Source organism: Ruditapes philippinarum, unplaced genomic scaffold (assembly GCF_026571515.1).
Source record: "Ruditapes philippinarum isolate M1 unplaced genomic scaffold, ASM2657151v2 ctg6222_1_1_1_1, whole genome shotgun sequence".
Classification (NCBI taxonomy): Eukaryota; Metazoa; Mollusca; class Bivalvia; order Venerida; family Veneridae; genus Ruditapes; species Ruditapes philippinarum.
Window position 1 is genome coordinate 101,132 of NW_026854621.1, and position 18,918 is coordinate 120,049.

General features: G+C 33.8%; 1 protein-coding gene across 3 annotated transcripts in view; it reads right to left on the bottom strand.

The window, feature by feature from the left end:
- The window catches only part of LOC132740603 (eukaryotic translation initiation factor 4 gamma 1-like), a 41,745-nt gene that overhangs the window by 17,149 nt on the left and 5,678 nt on the right, over positions 1-18,918 (bottom strand). For all 3 annotated transcript variants that reach the window (XM_060728544.1, XM_060728542.1, XM_060728543.1), the window contains exons 2-14: positions 18,680-18,842; positions 17,455-17,525; positions 16,419-16,562; positions 15,957-16,118; positions 14,949-15,305; positions 13,495-14,146; positions 12,398-12,498; positions 5,169-5,442; positions 4,434-4,567; positions 3,224-3,349; positions 2,445-2,618; positions 1,135-1,272; positions 755-814 (exon numbers count right to left, since the gene is read on the bottom strand). In XM_060728544.1, coding sequence (XP_060584527.1) covers positions 755-814; positions 1,135-1,272; positions 2,445-2,618; positions 3,224-3,349; positions 4,434-4,567; positions 5,169-5,442; positions 12,398-12,498; positions 13,495-14,146; positions 14,949-15,305; positions 15,957-16,118; positions 16,419-16,562; positions 17,455-17,525; positions 18,680-18,767 — 2,481 coding nt within the window. In that variant the 5' untranslated portion in view covers positions 18,768-18,842. The remainder of the gene's footprint in view (positions 1-754; positions 815-1,134; positions 1,273-2,444; positions 2,619-3,223; positions 3,350-4,433; positions 4,568-5,168; positions 5,443-12,397; positions 12,499-13,494; positions 14,147-14,948; positions 15,306-15,956; positions 16,119-16,418; positions 16,563-17,454; positions 17,526-18,679; positions 18,843-18,918) is intronic.

An 18,918-nucleotide genomic window follows, 5' to 3' on the forward strand; every position in this document is an offset into this window, starting at 1 on the left:
ATAACCCTGAATGTTTAGGCATTTTCTTTACTCTTTACATCATCAATCTTGTTAAAATTCCTCTGTCTATATTTGCACCTAACTTACTTAATAGTTAATAATGCTTTAAACTTTCATCATTAAAGATACAAAAATTTTCTCCTCGATCAAACAATAAAACTGTCAGTCTCTCCCGAGCCATTAAAATGTCTTCTTTATCATTAATTATGTTACATTAACCAGGTATAATATCCTCTATTTATTATCTAACTGACCTTCACAAACTGAACAGACAAAAATTTTAACAAGGTGAGCAATATCTTCAGCATCAGTTGTCACGATTAGTTCAAAATGGCAACTCCATGATAATCAAAATGTATTTATCTAATGTTAATTTCCAGTGATTAAACTTGCCAACTTTAAATAACACTTGTCTTTTCTCCAACAAAGTCCCCCACATTCCCCCAAATACTTTTTTTGGTTGTTTTTTTTCCCTTCATACCAACACAGTATAGGTTATATGGCGACTTTCAAGCCTTACTGGTAGAGGACCTCAATTGCCCTCCCATGCATTGTTTCAGGCCCCCGAGTAAAACCACAATCATTCTGTAAGCAAGGTCAATAGCTTCCTCGTGAAAAAATCCAAACTCTCTGTTAGGATTTGAACCCACAGCATTGTGGGGCAGGTGGTTTGAATTTAATGATCTTAACCGCTCAGCCACAACCCCCTTCAACAATGTTAAGACAGTTGGTAGATTCTAGAGAAATGACTTACCATTGACAAACATCTGCACATATTGGCATAGGCAACACTGAAGCTTGGCTCACTGATAGCCTGAAATAAAAGAGATGTACCGTATCTTTATTATCAGATCTTCAAAATGGGTAAAACAGGGTGATAAAACTGGTGCAAAACATTATATTACAGACCGATTAGCTTTGAGAATTGTTAAGATTCTATATTCAAGTTTTAAGCCTGCGAAATAAACAATAATCACTTAGGCATTTTCCAAATGTTCAAGCAACAAAAACAAGTTTTAAAATCGTATGCGATGGTTGCACGTGGTTTGTATACGTCAGTACAGGATGATTTTTTTTTACTTTAGTAACAACTATTCAAATTTTCAAAAAATACAAATTTTACATTAAACATACCTTTTCAAAGACTAAATCAATGACTCCTTTAAGTTTACTTTCAGAGTCTATCGGTAACGACTGCATCTGTGTAACCAGAGTTTGAAACTTCTGGGGCGTCAACTTGTTCAATATACTTCTTGTCTTTTTGTACAATTCCTAAAAACATACATATTAATTTATAAATAAAGATAAACAATGTGTGTACAGGCCAGACCATTGTTCTGCTCACTACTACAAGATAAGGGAACCATTTTACTCCATAAGGAGGAAGATAATCTACTAAAAGTTTTTTTCTGAAACATATAATTTCAACTTGGATATCAAATTACAAAGCCATTTAAACTTAGCCAAACCCTGTTTGATTCATGTACATTTATTTTCAGAAAATATATACATTTTATTTTCTGAAAACTGTATAAATCAAGGTCAATATTTTTTTCAAGTTTTTTTTTTTTTTTTTTAATTTTCTGAAATCAACATTCAACATTACAAGTTTTTATTTATGCTTTTTTTTTTGGATAATATATATCATGCGAAAAAAAAATTACATTGATAAATATTAATGTAGATGAATTTTAGTACAGTTATTTTGCTTCAACCTTTTTACTGCAGCAAGATCAATTATTAAGAGTTTAAAAAGTGAAAAGAGGATCTGATCAATAATATTTCCTCAGCTAACTTGCTAGAGAAAAATTTCCTTTGTCATAATCTATAAACTAAATAACCTACAACTACTGAAATTTTTTTTTATTTGTTTGACTTGTTGGGTTTTTTTTAACTATGTAGTGCAAAAGGCTTAGTGTAACAAATATTTAGACTTCTTAACTTCTTTAAGACCTTGAAACTTCTTATCTATCAGAGACAGACAATTTAATATTTAGGTTTCCAGTCACAATAACTCACAGTATATCATGCAGACATTCTAAGCTTTAAATGAATAATACTCCAAGCTAGTAACAGTTGTATAAAAATAACAAAGTTACAGCTTGCATTGTTCATAGTAATTCCTGTTTTTAAGACATACATATCTGCAAGTGTTTGAAATTATTTTTCATCCAATAGGATTGCAGTATTCAAATCAAGCATCTTTTCCTCATTAACAAGATCTGGTTTAATTGTAGCAACAAAAACATTCACCCTATGTTGCTATTATTTTCACTTTCAAATCATGCAGACTAGATTCCACATTCAGTTACTTTATACCAGCTGGCTAACCAGTTCTAATATACCAGTAGCTATCCCTCTAAATGCAGAAGTGTAAAATAAACTATTAGCACAATTCATATAATGTAAGAGACATTTATATTCATAGCATTTCCAAGTCTTACCGCATTCTTGGCTTCATCTTCTTCAGCTTCTTTTTTAGCATCTGAATGCGACGGTTTCCAGGCTTCTTTAGCCTTGTGTAGCTCTATATCCTTGCTGATGGACAAATTAATGTGACGAGGTGGTGGACCACTCTTATTCTTTTGGTTGCTTGGTTGACGAGGTAGACCACGTGACTGGGAAAGAAATTACATTATATATTTTATTAAAATGTGTGCTTCTCGTAATCTGTTCACTACAATATGTAACTATTGCATTCAGAGACAATTTGATACTTAAAATTACTATATAAAAGCTGCTTTTATGCTAGAATAGAATCTGAGGTGGCTACATATTGTTTATGTTCCAAGTTTACATATTGATATTAAATTACCATCAAATTTCAAATGGACTGTTATTTTCAAGAAAGACGAAGTGCCAGTAAATTTCCTCCTTAAATAACAGAGGCGTTCAAAAGGCTTCTTCCCAATTGAAGTTTTCTTTAAAATCATGCAGTTTTCCCAAAAATCTGCACTTACACCATTTTTTTTTTTTAAACTTTCAAAAAAAGTAATTTTAGCGTTCATTTTCCCGAAAATGAAGAGACTAAGGCCTCTTCTCAATTAAGTGAGAAAAACCACCAAATACATTACACAAATACAGCCCGGTAAGTGATATGTAATGAATATCCATTCGTTTTATTTGCGGATATGAGAGAAAAGTGAATTCTGTACAACAATACTAGATACAATCTGCTTAGATAATAAATCACAATGAGATAATGATCTCGAGAATTTTTTACCTTCTGGCCTCCTCCACCACCACCCCCACCACCCCATACATATTTGGGAGTGAAATCTATAAAGTCTTGCCCACCAGAACTGCCTCCAGACAATTCTCGACTAAACTGCCGACCCATTCCCTGGGGCTGAAATACAAAAAACAATCTTTCTACAATATATAAGCAAAAGAGATATGTCAGCGATTTTCAAACAGAACATGGTTTTTAAGGGGTGAAAGGCCACCTTGTCTATAGAAAATAAACTTGATGAAAATTTAGTGTTGTGAGGTTATGAACCACAGTATCATTTTTCACTTCAAAATTATTTACCAATTATACTAGTCTTAATAGGATTTTCTAGGAAATAGTCAAACAAAGACACTATACATGCATGACATTTTCCGAAAACATAAAAAAGATTTAGAGGAAAGCTAACAAATACATTTTGCAATGAAAACATGTTAAAACATGCAACTAACAATACATTTCTAAAAACTGAGCACTTTACCAAATAAATTAACATACTTTTTACAATAAATCTAGTGTCTTTGTAACCATCTTCAGAATACAATATTTAAATCATGTATTTGTCAGAAAGAAAAGAGGAAATTCTTATTCAGTTAATAAGAAACCAGATATGGGAGTTGTATTACTGACAGTTATTTCAAGCAACAATTACTTTATTGAACATTTTATCGACTGTGAAATTATATATCTGAATATATATATACTGAATGGCTACTGTAGGAAAATCATATTGCTTCATTCAGTAATAATAAACAGTTTGTGATTTCATTCTTGTTTAATTCATTCTTTATTAGTTGTCTAGTAAGCTGACTTTTACTACCAATGAATTATTCAACTGCTTTTTTATTAATTACATCAAAGAGCTAAATGCTGATATACAATTAAGGTCATTATTATGGCTTCCAGACAGGAAAAATGACTTTGGCTAACCTCGGGTGTTACAAACTTTAAAGCAACACCAGGGGTCAAAACCACCTCACCGGCTGGAGCCAAGAGATGCATAGACCCAAGAAATTCAAACCCATTTAGTTGCCCCATCATCACACAGGAATAATCAATGGCTGCAATTCTTAAGAAGCTAGTGAAATTTTTAGATTCATCTGCCAGTTAACGCATTTTAGTTTCAGGCTGACAGTAAATTCTGTAGAGGCAGGTAGTTTTGTTGGCCATTTGGGTGATACTGTTATCTATAATGTTTTCGTACCTTGTCAAGAATGATGTCTGGAATGTCAGGAAGTCCTGCTGGCTTCTGCACAGCACTGTACTCATTTTGGAACTGTAGCAAAAACTCTCTATCATAGTGCTTCTTTCCCTCGGGATTCAAGGGACTCCATTGCTCTGTAACACAGAAAAGTATGATAAAACATTAGTAGACCTTACACTCTTAAAAACAATTAGTCATGATAATGCATTATAGACCGTGTAATTTTAACTTTTTATATGACATATAACCTACATAAATTATTTTTTTTGCATACCAAAGTCAGAAATTACAGGAAGAATATATTTCATCTTTGATATGCATAAAATCAGACAAGACAGACCATTGTGACCATCCTTTACTTGAAGCGGTAGAGGTAGACCTCAGATGCTGGCATCTTTGTGCAGCAAATTAGAATACCTCTTTTATAAAACAATAACCTATTACACTGTGTGGCCCAACAATACTTTTGGACATGAATGTAGTCCCAACGAGCACTTTCAAAACTGATCGGGACAAATTCAAAGCACAAATTACGTGAGGATACAAACACTTATGAAGAGATCAAAAATTCCACTTGTGCGCTCGTAATTACAAATAGAATTTAAGAGAACTCTATGCAGGACGAGAAAAATGTTGCCTGCACAATGGATTTAGAAGCAAGTCCAAGCTACTCATCCTGCAGGACGAGTGACTGAAAATATTTTTCGATGCCTGGTATGCATCAAATGTCCTTACCTTCTGAATACTTGTATCTCAGTCCCATACTCATGGCATCTTCATCTTCATCATCCACTATTTCGCCTTCCTCTAATTCAGCGTCACCATCTTCAATCTTGATTTCCACCTTGGGTACGATGTCATCTGTGGGGGTTGGCGAGGGTGTCTTTGACGGCTCTGTGGTTACCTCTGTGACTGGTTCCTCAGGCACTGATGGTTCGGGTGTTTCTTCGACTGGTTCTGACACTTCGGGTTCACTTGGTGTAGCCTCCGGCTGCTGTGGTTCAATTGACTGAAATGAGAAATTATTTTAATGAAAAAGAGTGCCCCTCCATCCTAAATCAAAATGGAATATTATTTATATACACATTCAGGTGGTTTGATTAATTTCATTTAAAAATAACTTTTCCAGGAAAGGTTTATAATAAACACTGATGCATTTATCAAGCAATAACAGGGAAGATTGAAAGATAAACCTGCCTCCCCCCATTTTGATTATTTGCCCAAAAGTTAAATAATATTACTTTCTTCAGTCTGTCCGACTTACATTTCTCCCATCAATGATTTATATCAGTCTGTTATTATAGTATGAATTTGTTACAAAACTTTTCTTTCCAATTACTTTGCTGGAAATAAATTTCTTATGGGAATTAATTGTTTATATATTTGATGCACTGCCAAATATTGTAGCTATGCAATGAAAAACTGCATTACAGAGTGCACTTATACATATTGCCAGTTGAAAAACACCACATGGAAAGTAAATTCATAATTGATTATGTTCAAATATATTGTTAATTTTCTCGTTGTTTTTGATAGATCTTTAAAGAGCAGTCCTAGAAATTCTTACTTAGCCTGACAGTACAACACTAGTTAATTACATCACAGGGCTAGTGGAAATTTTACAATTTAATTATTTAAGCTAGAAAGGAATTTAAAGCCAATAATTCAGACTTGTGAACTTCTAATGACTGCAACAGAATGCATTTGTTACACAATAATTGAAATTATGACTGTCAATGGATCAGTTTTCCAAAATCTTTTCTCAGAATTAACTAAAGTACTTAAGGGCCCTTACTAATATTAGGCTAAACACTTAAAACTCCAAAATAAACATTACATTTCAAACACTGTCTCTTTTTATCTTGACCTCACTTGACCTCTGGCCTCTTAACCTCAGGTATCAGTTTTGTATTCATGGTCATACCTTCACACATACAGCCACAAAATATCATTCAATAGATAAAAGACATTCTAACTACACCTCTCAAAGTATACACAGACCAAAAAACACAACAACAAATGGCATAAACTTCATTACGATGTGCAAAATATGATGGGACAAAAACAAGTCAATGTTGGATGTTATTTCCTACAGTGTACACACATTATAGAGTAGAGAAACAGGTGAGACAAGCAGACTCTTCTTGTCTACCAATATTCATTAGCATTTTACCATCCAGCTATAAATAACCTCAAGGTCATCTCATCATAGGCACAACTGATGATCACAAAACTTCATTTAATCCAATTTTCTGTATTTTTAAAATTGTGTTTCTGTGTATCCAGTGTTTAAATTTTTTACTACTTAAAAATTTGTGTTCCAGGAATTTTTTTTGGCTTATTCTATAGCCGATATTCGTTAATAAACCCAATTGAAAATAGTATATTATTTTCCCAATCTACAGGAAAAAATTCCCAATTGAAAGTTACAAAATAAAAATATTGAATTATAATCTTTGAAAATAAGGGCTTCTTCACTGTTATGGTGCTTAAATGTTTGAAAATGCCATCCTAGACAGTGATTCTTTGTTCAATTATTCATTTAAGTCATGCGCTTTTTCCCAATTTTTTTACAAAACATCGCTGTAATTCCCAATTTCATGGGTATGGGTCATGTTCCTAAAATTATGAAAAAAACCCACTGTGTTCCCTTTAAATTTCTAAATAGTAATTTATCAAATGGTCAACTTAACATATCGTCACCTTAGTGCAGTAACAGGTTAACTCCTATTGAACTTTAACAACAGTTAACCTGTTACTTCACTAAGGTAACATACATAGTACCATCACCTTTCGCTGCTGGACCACTATAGTCTACTTCATCCAATTTCATCAAAAGCAAGCAAATTTTGGAAACCTTATTTTCCCTCCTGTAACCAACAGCTTTGCAGTACTTGATACTGACTGCTAAATTTTCAGACACTTGGAGCAACAATTCTCAAGAACAAAATAAAACATCTAAAACAAATACCTGAAAATTTCATAATTTACCAAGCACCTAAAGCATACAATTATTATATAGTGTTCAGGGATTTTTTTTTTTTATATTTTTATAATCTGCGTAATAAGCTGTGTAAATGCAATCTTCCAAACAATTTTATACACAGTAATAATTCTAAATTACTAAATTAAACAGGAACTACTTGCCAAAAACTGTAAAGATGGAGGTACAGGATACTTAATGTTGTTACTACACTCAGGACATACTTAACACTGAACCACACTGATAACTACCAATGACATGTACTTCAAAGCAAGATTGTTTGTTAAGATAATACACACATATATATCCGGGAGAATTTTTCTGCTTAAATCTTTAGCTGCAATCATGTGTATAACCAACAACATTTAGATACTTTTGAGAGATATTGCCCAGACATAGAATAGCACAATATCTTGTCGCTTAGTACAATTAGTTGGACTAGAACCAATCTTGAACATTCAGTTTGATTTCAATGATGTCATTAGACAACTATGAAAGCAAGTTTAATGGATTTATAGCTTAGTACTTAATCTTCATTACTTGGTGTCCTTTTTCTGACAGAAGTACATTTATTATTATATATATGACAAATGGCTTATCTAATCTGGTATTTCTACACATTATTTCAGACCGTAGTAAAATCTAACCCAGACATTTAAACAATGAAAATCCCCTTGTCAAAACTTGTAAATAAGTAAATCTAAAATTTGAAGCATTTCATTTGACCAGTGTTTAAACTCAAGAGTTAAAAATATTTAATTTCTTATTCAAACATAAATAATGTAAAATGCTTAATATTCTACAAGAAAACATGACTACTATAGATCTGATGCAGTTACTTTTCAACTGATAAATTAGTAACTGATCAATTATGCAGACATTTTGAGTTCTACTGTATAGAACAAGAACATCACACTGGTAAAAGTGTAGTATTTCGTAACCACAAAATGATAAATTCAACACATGTTTCAGCTGTCAAGATTAGAATATTGTCTGCCCATTAATTCCCTCTTACAACATGCATGAGTCACTCAGCATTCCACATGTCAAGGCTTAAGTATCTGCTCTCTTCCTCCCCCCCCCCCCATTATGATATTGTCAAATGTCCATACATTTGCTCTTATCAAACACATGGCAGATGTTTGGAAATGGTTTTAAATATTTTAAAATAGGAAAGCAGCATGCCTCAACTTTACACAACTTTCAATATAATTTATAATAGTTTCTAAAGTAACATTACATCAAATATTTATTAAGCATTAATAACATAACATCATTATCTTCTTACCTTTATTTCAGTTATATAAACCTTGAAATCATTAAGGCAATATCTAAATACCCTTGAACAGGACTTTTTCTTTTTCGAAAAATCCCAATAAATCTGCTTACCTATGCACTTTTCGTTATACTCCCAAGTTCAAGATTAAAAGTTCCAAACTTTATAAAAGAAGAACTTATATAAGCCTTGTTTTTCTGCACATTACAAAGTAATCCTCACTTTCAGCTAAGAAGAAGTTTAAGTTAATATAAGATAGACACAGTGTAGGCGAGGTATATGATGATGGTATGTGTGTGTAGATAAAAACTGGTTCAGTTTAACATACCATGCTCTAGTACACTGAAGATTGATATACACTCTGCCAACAAAGGCTATTTATAACTAAATCCAAGGGAGGCTATCTATACAACACTAGATTTAATTTCTTCCAGATTAACCTCCTCTTTACTATGTATTTAAGACCCGAGACTTGTATCTTTTTATAACCTATGTGTCTGATAGGAATCAGACAAAACTTTAACATACATAAAAACTATTATAAAATGGAGTTGAGAAATAAACAGTTCAATTTTCTAAGCATCTCTTGTTATTGGAACAACTTTTTTTTTAAGGAAAGAATCACTGCTTGTCCCGTTTTTCGTACCATTTTCATATATTTACATTTTTTGTTTTTCGTAACATTTCACATTTTCATGTTAACATTTTTGCAGCTCCAGTTGATTTATGTTAACATTTCAAATTTTAAATGATTTTTAGGCATTTCCACCTCAGTGGAGATCCTTAAAAGACAGCTAGAATAAACTTATTTGATATGTTTTCATTAACAAAAGAAAACCAAAATCCAAGGCAATACTTTGGGGTTTGTATAAAATTCGCACTGTGTAAAAAATACTTCATGGGACCATGAATCAAATGCACCCTTAAATAGTTACACAAGTTTGCATTTCCATGGGTGCAAGTTGAAAATTTGGAAAAACTGGAAGACTGTCATTCATAATCAATTTTCCTACATAATCTAATAGTTAAACATTAGGGATGGCAACGAGTAACCGAGTACTCGATCGAACGTCCGAATATCGGTTAACAAAATTGATATTCGATTACTCGGAAAAATATATATGTTTTCTATTTTTTTTTTCTTTTTGCGATTTAGAAAGATTGGTGTATCCAAATTGTTCAGGAATTCAGAGATGTGCATGTATCTTCATAAATACCCGTTAAATGCAATCAAAACATCCTTGCAGAGGTGAGAAAATGAGATCATAAATTTAACGAGGCGATCAACAGTTTGACACGCGCACCTGTGTCGCTTATGTCATCAAGTCTCTCATGATATTTAATTACCTTTAATTGTGAGCCGAAGTAACTGTCTTGAAAACAACAAAGGGCCGATTGCTATCATGAATGTATGTTGATAATTGTTGTTGTAAGAATAAAGGTAACTAGTATTTAGACCCGGTTAAACTTTTGTTGCCGCCGGTCAGTCTATATTATTTCAAGAAGGAAAAAGATCTATGAACTGTTGTACATGTTTAAAACTTGATATTGCATTAATTAAAACGTTGTAAAATATTATGTTGTTGATTTAATTATAATTAATTTGTCTCCCGTGCAGTCCTATTTACTATCTACAGAATTCTATGAATTTAAAAAGAAAACGAAAGTAGCATGCGGACGGTGTTGATATTGTGTGATAAACTTTGAAGATCACTGGCAATCATCCGAGTAACCGAGTACTCGATCGGAAAAATTACCGAGTACTCGAGTATTGATTTTGGTATTCGTTGCCACCCCTATTAAACATGATGAAATTTGTCACAAAAAACCTGAACTTCAGGCATATGCCTGAAAACTTGCACCCATGCATTTCATACACACCGCAAAATAACAGCTTGGTTATCATTTTCCTTCCCGACATCGACATATTTAATACCTTTGTTACCTTGTCAATTTTCCAATTGTCATGCTGCAGGTTTTACAGGGCCTTTACCAGCTTTTCTGGGAAAGGCCCCTGGCATAAATTGGGAAAACTATTTAGGAAATTCAAGAAATTTTAAGAATTAAATAAAAACTTTTAGATATCCTTTGTGTATGATCATATATCTTTTTTAAGACACAAATCAATTTTGTTTCTTCTCAGAGGTTTAAACAGTTTGATTTGTTTTGGGCTACTGTTGGGACTTTTTTTGTGAAACTGGAGTAACATGCAATACTGTTTTGGATTCAGAATGCAGCAGAATTTCAGTCACAGATTCTGGACAGACCAGTTTCCCCGACAAGAATAATAATGGTTTGGCTCCATTTCAACTTTATGAAGGCTGGTCTTTAAACTGTATAATCAAGGTTTATATGAAAATAAACTTCTTGCCACAAAATAACATCTTTAAATACAGGGTTTGAAACTAGTCTTCCTCATTATTTCATACATAATTACAAACAGCAAACATTCTTGTTTCTTGGAGCAGTGTTAATTACACATGTAGTCAACTAGTGTTAGTTGCGAATTAGAGACAAAAATTAAAGTTTATGTAAGTTGACTCGTCAGCTGACTAAAAATAATTACAGTTTGAAATATTAAATCTGGTGACAATTAGAATAATAATTTCACCAGTGATTGATTTAAAACTACTGGTATGAGTTAACATTGTTAATATTTAATATCTGAATGTTTAATGCTAAACAGTCTCATCACAAAACCTATTAAAATAATCATAATTCTTCATTGTTAAAAAGTCCTTGGTATCTATTTAATTTTTTTCTTCATTGATTTTAAGATGAAGTTAATTTATAGTAATGTTTTTTTTGTTTTCTTTTGTATTTGAAGATCACCAGAATGCAGTGAAAGCTGGAAAGATCTTGCCTCAGTCAAATCAGTGAAAGTGAATAAGAGAGATAGGCATGTCTCCCTTGCAGAATTATTGCCTCCAACTTAGGAGCCATTGGCTCCCAATTTTTCTGATTGGTGAATTTGGTGGTGCAAACTAAAATTGACCCAGAGGGAACCCTGTTATTACTCCAGCCACATTACAAAACTTTAGCAAATGATTAAAGTGGTAAATGGCATAGAAAGCCATGGAATGTCATCAAGGTAACTTACGTATCTCTCTTTTGGGCGTACAATTTACTCTGCACTTGCTCCATATTTTGTTAATTTTGGGGCACAAATAGGGGTAACTGTTGGTTGACCAACAGACAGCAGCAAAGGGAGGCATAATAAAATGGCAAAGCCAATATGACAAAGGACAAATTCACAATGGTCAATGCTGAATTATTACTATTCAAGATTCAATGCAATATTTAATGTCACTGTGTACATCATTCAATGCACTAGAAAGAGCCCTGTCATCACAATATGAAACCCCAGACTAAATGAACCAATGCAAGAGCATCTGAATATTATTTTTCTATCATTATCCCATTCCCTAAAGCCAATATTAAAGTAGGTCCTGGAAATATGAAGCCAATTAAATAGCATGCTCTATTTACATTTTGACAGCCAGTGTGATAACTTGAGTGCAGGTAACTAACAGTTTCTCTAAAAATTTAAGATAAAGCCAGCCCTTCCCTTCCTGTGTAAAAAAAAGCTGTCATTACACAAATACTCTTGTTTATTCCAGGGAGTGGATTCTAAAGAGGTTTATGTTGGCCATCTTCACAATGGGGCTTAATAATTTATCATAACTATAAAATTCATCTACTCACTACTGATGTATCTGTGTAGGCGTCAAACTCGGAACCAGATATTTGGTCTCCTTTCTTGTTCAAGTCCTTCTTTTTCAACTTTGATTTCTGCTTTTTGGGAACTGTAAAATGAAGAAGAATATTAATGAACTTCATTTCTTCAATAGAATGAAATGCTATGATATCACATCTTTAAGCACTTAATAATGTGAAGTTTATAGATTTTTGTAGCAACTTTTTTTCTTTCAAACCAGTTCTAATATCAGTCTATAAACTTGCAAAATAACTCTTCTGTCAAATAAGCAAATTCATACAAATATCCTTTACTTAAAGTCTTATTTATCAAAAGATGCTTTTTTTCCAATAAAACATTATATTTTGATAACAAAAAACAGTATAAAACATTAAAAGATTGTTCAATGGACCTTTCCGGTGTTTACAGTTTTATGTAAATTGGCTAACTTGTTATCCAATCGCTACACTGAGATAATACAAAGTCACTGGTTGACCTGGTTTGCACAAAAGAACACATGGTTATGTTTGTGATACTGTTTGTGAGCAGTTGACCTAGCAATGAATGGAAAAGGTGTGGCTAAATGTTCCGCTACGAAAAACCGGAAAGGTCCATATGATACAAAATGGACATATTTTAAATATACATATTTATTAAGTCTAAACGGAATTGACCAAGACAGTGGGTCTGGTAAACAATGAAAGTTTACCACACCAAATTTAGTTTCACCAGACCGAAAGAAACTGAAATAATTCTGTACTACTTCATTAGTATAGATTTCATGACTGCTGGGTTTTCCCAGTGCCTCCATGGGTCAAATTACCAGACCCTTGGTCTTCCAATCAACAACAGCCAATAAATGTTTGTTCTTTATTTCACAATTACTCACATGATCAACTTACAAATGCTCTATAGTGAATTGTCATGCTTTCTTTTTGGTAAAAGTATTTTGAAACCTTGCCATTAAAAAGTTATTTAACAGTTAAAATTGGTATAAAACTTCAAGGTCAGTTTTCTTTTTCACAAATGTGATAACCCCAAAACAAAACCTCAGACTCCTCATTCTCTTGGCAATAATTCTGCATGCAAAGAAAATGATTCATACCTGATACTTCCGCCGTTGGTTCTTCAGTTTTTGTTGGTTCATCACTTATTTCTGGTATTTTCATATCTGGTTTCTTTTCAACAGGCGTTGGTGGCACTATATTTACTTCTGGTGTAATTTCACGAGCACTACTAGAGTCACTACGTTCTTCACTAACATTAGTTCTTTCTGAGACAACTGGTGCACTTATAACACTAACAGTCACTGGTTCTGAGGTTTCTAATGATTTCTTGGCATTTGATGCACTATCTACAGGAGTAACAGTCTCCACTACCGCTACAGGTGGCACTTCAGAAGTTTGGACAACTTCTGAAGGAGGAGCAGGCCTGCCATTTGAAAGACTTTGATGAGTTTTAGAGTTGTCTGCAGTTGCACTATCTACATGTACAGATTGTGTTGGTGTGGTAACTGGAGGTTGTTCCAGGACAACCTGGACTGGGTTTGAGCCAGTCGTAGCTGGATGAGCGTGATCACCTGAAGGCATTGCACCTGGTACTGCCCCCTGTGACAAAGATGCTTGCTGGTGTGCTGAAGGAGGGGGTGTATGACTTGGAGGACCTTCTCCATCTTTTGGATGGTAGAGTTTGGCAGCAACCTGAGCTGCAAATTGTGCTGCTATAGCATTTGACCCCTCACTCTGCCCCGACACTTCCTGTGAAAGAAGCAAATTGAATTTCAATGTCAAATTACACTTCTAATATCAACTTGTCAATTTTTAGGTCAGCATCACTTTAAAGACTTAATAGATTAATGACAATAAGACAAACATTTAAAAATTAGTTTTATTAAAAAGGATCAAATTTTTTTAGAGCCGCTTGTCCTACAGGACGAGTAGCTTCAAATTTCTACTTGTACTGCATGCTTCAATACTCGTCCTGCATTTTGGGCACAATTTTCAAAATAAATCTCTCCTATGCAATAGAACCTTGCCAATGCAAACGACCGCTAGTAATTTTCATAATCAATTTGTTTAACCTTTTCTCTTATATAAACAATGCAAAATTGGGATTTTTCGCAATTTTGAGACGTCCCCCCGTTGCCATGGTAACAGGAAATTTACGATTGAGCATGCTGTTACAGAGGCTATGGTCTAGTCAAATTTGAGCCAAGTTTCATCAGTATTGTCGGCACATTCCAATTACACCTGTATCCAATTAACAATGTGTAAAGTGCGCAATTTATATGTAACCTAAAACACAAGCTTTGTTTCCGGCTTTCCATTGTTGAAAGGAAACAAACTGATCATGAGAATTCTAGCTTCCCGTTACATTGGCAAATTTCAGCTTGACCTGCCGGATGAGCATTCTACCATTTTGTACTCGTCCTGCATTGATCCCTACTCATATATACAAGCAGACGATTGGAATTTCTGACCAATGCTTCGTCCCGAAAGTGAAAATGCACTGTGCTCCCAGAGCCTCTAACTATCCATAAGGACAAAATTAAACTCTTACCTCTGTATTTCCCACTGGTGTACTTCTGGACCCCGAATCAGAAGATCCAGTTACTTCTGTCGAACTTTGTGTTGTCTTAAGTATCTCTGCTGTCAAATCTTTACCACTATTTGGATCAACAATACTTATAATGGTTCTCCCTTTTGGTTTAGTGTACTGTTGTGGGGCCTGACCTTGTGTTGACGGCGGCCGCTGACTGGTCGCTGTGTTTCCCATGAACAAAGGTTGATTCCCATAACCTTGTGGGTAGGTAGAGATAGGTGTCTGTTGTGGCGGAATCTGGTGGATGTATCCAGTAGGGTTGGATGGCATACCTCCAGGGTTGTATTGTGGATTGGGCATTCTCTGTTGTGGAATCTGAAATACAAGTTATGAGGAATAAATCTCAAGACCTGCACTAGTTGACACATTAAAGAATCTACTAACTATATTCAATGTCAAATTATTAATTGTCAATTCAATAATAAAATTTCTACTTTGGCCAGTGTACTAAAACGTTCTTTCTGGTAAAATTGTTTGTTTCATTTGGTTTTATCTCACACTGACACAGTATAGGTAATATGCAGACTTTCCAGCTTTACTGGTGAAGGAAGACCTCGTTTGCCCTTCTGTGCATTATTTCAGGCACAAACGGGCACCTGAGTAGAACCACCGATGTTCCGTTAGCTAGCTGGATAGCTTCCTCACATGAAAGAATCCCAAGTCCCCATCTGATTCGAACCCACAGCAGTGAAGTTAAAGACCTGAAACACTCGACCACGGACGCCAAGGCTTCTGGTAAATATTAATCATACAATACAAAGGCAAAAATAAAATGAACATAAAATTCATGAAAAAATTTATCATTTATTAAAATGAAAAATTTATCAACTATGAAAAAGCTCAATACTGAGAAATAGTATTAACTTTTAAGCTTTTTGGATCAACCAAGCACATGTCAACCTAGTAGAACCACAGACTTGGTAAAATAGATAAGACGAAGTAAATTTATAGAAGACAAAAACTCACCATGTTTGCTGCATTCATTATAATTGGTTGTTGCCCAGGGAACTGCCCTCCTCCCATGTATATCATCTGTGGTCCTCCATACATCAGCGACTGAGGATTTCCAGGACTTGGATATCTCTGTGGCCTCATATTCATATTCTGTTGATTAGTTTGGAAAAAAGGCTAAAAGAAAATTCATATTTGTCTAATTTATTGCATATTCACACAAAATTCCTATTAACAAATGCATATTGCAAATACACAATGAATATTGCCACTTTAAAATGTGAAGTCTATGAAGCATCGTTTTCTCTTTTAAAATAAATAGCAAATGTTAGTGTGGCTAGTGAATAAGACTTCACTTGGAATGCAAGCCAGTATTTGTTTGATTTTAGTAATAAATCACTGGCTTATTAACTTTAAATTAGTCTTTAATTAAGCTTAATTCTATCCATACAATATCATCACAATTGGAGAACTTACCGCACTTGGCCTCATGCCTTGCTGCTGTGTTTGTTGTTGATACATATTTGTCTGTTGTTGTTGGCCTAAACCAGGACTGGTCATTCGAGGAGCACTGAACCCAGGTTTCCCTATTTCATAGTTAGAGGCTTGCACACCTAATTGCTAGAAATGGTTTTCAAAATAAATTTATGACTATTCAACTGTTTTATGACATCAAAGTATTTCTAAATGAAATAAATATTTTCATTCCTGATGAAGACTGGTAGAGTTCAAACATTTGTTTACTGTAAATTCATTCTGCATGAAAAACTGTTTATGGACCGTGTCCATTAAAATATCATATATCCCAACCAATTTAGACTAGCCAAAAGGTTCTTACAAAAATTATGGCCAAGTTTTTTCAAATTTACTTATATCTGGAGAAATTAATTACAAGTGATGTCAATTAATGAACATTTATTTCTGCTATTCTACAGAAAGATAACAAATTTGCTGAAACTTTTTGCTGATATAAAAATTCCATAGGCTAACAATTGTTGTGAGCATCTTATTACTTAATTTGTTTTTTGGGCTTTGTGCATTTTAACATGTTTGCCATGTTATCAACTGTATGGAAGCAACAGAGTTTGCATTGAAGCAACAGTGTTTTGATTGGCTAATAATATCTCTGAATGATTTCATTTAGCTTATCCTTCTGATGTCATATTTTATATTTTGAAAAATCCAGAGTCAATACCTTGAAAAAAATTCAATATGCTAGATTCCTCTCTGTCATTACATAAATGATACTGTTTATATATTTTTTCGGATCCCAAAACATTGCTAGAAATGTTCCATTCATTTTATGCTAGCCCGCATGGAATTTTTCCTAGACTATGTCTTGGTCTATTTTCGCAGACCGTTTACATCAACAAGCCTAAAACCTTACTTTTCTTTATTAATAATATTTGATAAAATGTTCAATGAAACTATATCAAATTTTAACAAACTTCATTCCTGAAATATGGTAATAAAATGTATTTGGCAATAAGATAATTAGGTAATGCAGATTTACCTGGACAGAATACTGGTGCTGACTAGGCTGTGAGTAGCCAGACTGTTGAAAGTTCTGTGGCTGAAACTCCTCTGAAAAACATTGGAAAGAATAAATCAATAATCTTTCAGAGTTACAGGCAAAAGGGCATTTAGAATTAAACTTAGTTTCATTATCAACTTCAAATATAAAATTTCTTTGAATAAAATATAAACATCCTTGCAAAAGTGTCAAAATATGCTTAAACTGAAAACCTGATACAAATGAAATAGAAAGTTAAGTAGGTTTTCTCATGGTATGTTTCCCAAACATTTGCAATGTTTCGCAGTGGGACTTTCAATCAGGGGAATAAAATCAGGCCAAGAACAGTGCAGACAACACTTCCGTACTAAATGAATTGATCTTAAAATGCTGACAGTATTAGTTTATACAAATTAATTTTAGTTGGATTGTGTTGGAAGCTATAAGCTTATTGAAACACTTTTGAATCTGTTCCTGGAACCAACCAGTACTAAGCAATGAATATAAAATTTCTTGCTCAAGGAAACAACTGCCTGCCCCTGACAGGGTTTGAACTGGTCAGCAATCCTTAGATTACAAGTCTGACACATTAACCACTCGGCCATAACGCCACTCAGTATTGTTATAAACATTTAAATCCAGATATTTGGGAAAATTGGGTAGGCAAAATGTACTGAAATAGAAAATTGCAATCACAATCTGCACCAAGTTATCGACTCTTGCAATTGCAATCTATGGAGACATGAAAAATGCAAATTATCATGCTTTGACAAAATACACATGGTGCATTGAGAGCTTATGTATCCAAGTAAATGTTTGCAATTAAAACACACACGCTTCAAGAAAACTTTAATGAACATTTATATTTCGTTATTTATATTAAATCAGCAGATAATCAACAAAAGGAAACATTTATTGTTGTCAATATGGAAAAGTTTACCTCCCAGACAAGGAAGTGGCAAGTGCTACGAAATTATTTCATCAAAATGCAGGGTTGCGTGGGATTTTCTTGAGCAAACTTTCAACATATGAACAAAATTAAATGCGAAATCTCAATTATTCAGCAACATTTGGAATAAAGCATTGAACTTGACAGGTGACGTAACCCAATTCCTAACACGGGCTATTCACATGTCGGCGACATGTTTGCCGGCAGGTGTCCACGTCAAACTTTTCAGTTTTTTAAATTAAATTACTTGAAGTTAAATAAAAACTTTGAACATACCAACAAATGGGTAAATGTTTCTTTGTTGAGACTGTCCGGGAACTTGAAGAGGTGGCGATGTGGACGTTTTTATACGATTTCCATTCATTGCAACGCAAATGTTTGATGTTCTTGTCCCTCCAAAGAGGACCGACTTATGATGCTTGTTTCCAAGCTCTGCCTCCTAAGTGTTAAACAAACATGTATTAAACAAAGTGGAAATGGTTCCATTAAAGATAAATTATCAGCAAATTCAGTTC